Genomic DNA, 528 nt, shown 5'->3' on the forward strand with positions numbered 1-528 from the left:
TCCTCGGTCCCCATTGGGTCCCCCGGTACCACTGGGGGGTCCCAGCTTTGCCACTGCAGCTGGAAGTGGCGCCCGTTCAGCCCTGCGTAGCTGCTCCTCCTTGGGTTGCCAGGGGTCTCTGCTGCTGCGCTGGGGACCATCCCCGTCCCAGGCAGTGCCGGTGGTGAACTGGTGCTGTGCTGCTCCTGGGCTGGGCTTTGGGCCTGCGGCAGGAGGGGTCCAGGGGCTTCTTGCACCGTCAGTGCTGGGCTGGTGCTGACCGGGTCCTGCCGAGAGCTCCCCGGTGCCTGGTCCACCACGTTGAGAGCTTCATCCTTGTGCGGCCACGCCAGTGAGGAGGTCGCGGTCGGTGGCAGAGATGTGGCATCGCCCAGGATGTGAGGAGACGGTGACAGTGCCATGCCGGGGAGGTCACCGCGCTGTGCTGCGGGGCTGCTGCTCACCGGCCGCAACTGCTCGTCCTCATCCGCCCCCAGCCCCATGGGCCCTGGCTGCGGCCGGGGGGGGGGGGGGGCGAGGGGGGGGGGG

At 70.5% G+C, this 528-nt stretch overlaps 1 protein-coding gene across 1 annotated transcript in view; it reads right to left on the reverse strand.

Annotated features, from left to right (window-relative positions):
• Positions 1-29: 29 nt before the first annotated feature.
• Positions 30-528, reverse strand: part of LOC104540321 (neurocan core protein-like) — a gene marked incomplete at its 3' end in the record, with an annotated part of 3,795 nt that continues 3,296 nt past the window's right edge. Inside the window, exon 6 of the mRNA XM_010184101.1 lies at positions 30-487. Coding sequence (XP_010182403.1) covers positions 30-487 — 458 coding nt within the window. The remainder of the gene's footprint in view (positions 488-528) is intronic.

The sequence above is a fragment of the Mesitornis unicolor genome, unplaced genomic scaffold (genome assembly GCF_000695765.1).
Source record: "Mesitornis unicolor isolate BGI_N332 unplaced genomic scaffold, ASM69576v1 scaffold6615, whole genome shotgun sequence".
Taxonomy (NCBI): domain Eukaryota; kingdom Metazoa; phylum Chordata; class Aves; order Mesitornithiformes; family Mesitornithidae; genus Mesitornis; species Mesitornis unicolor.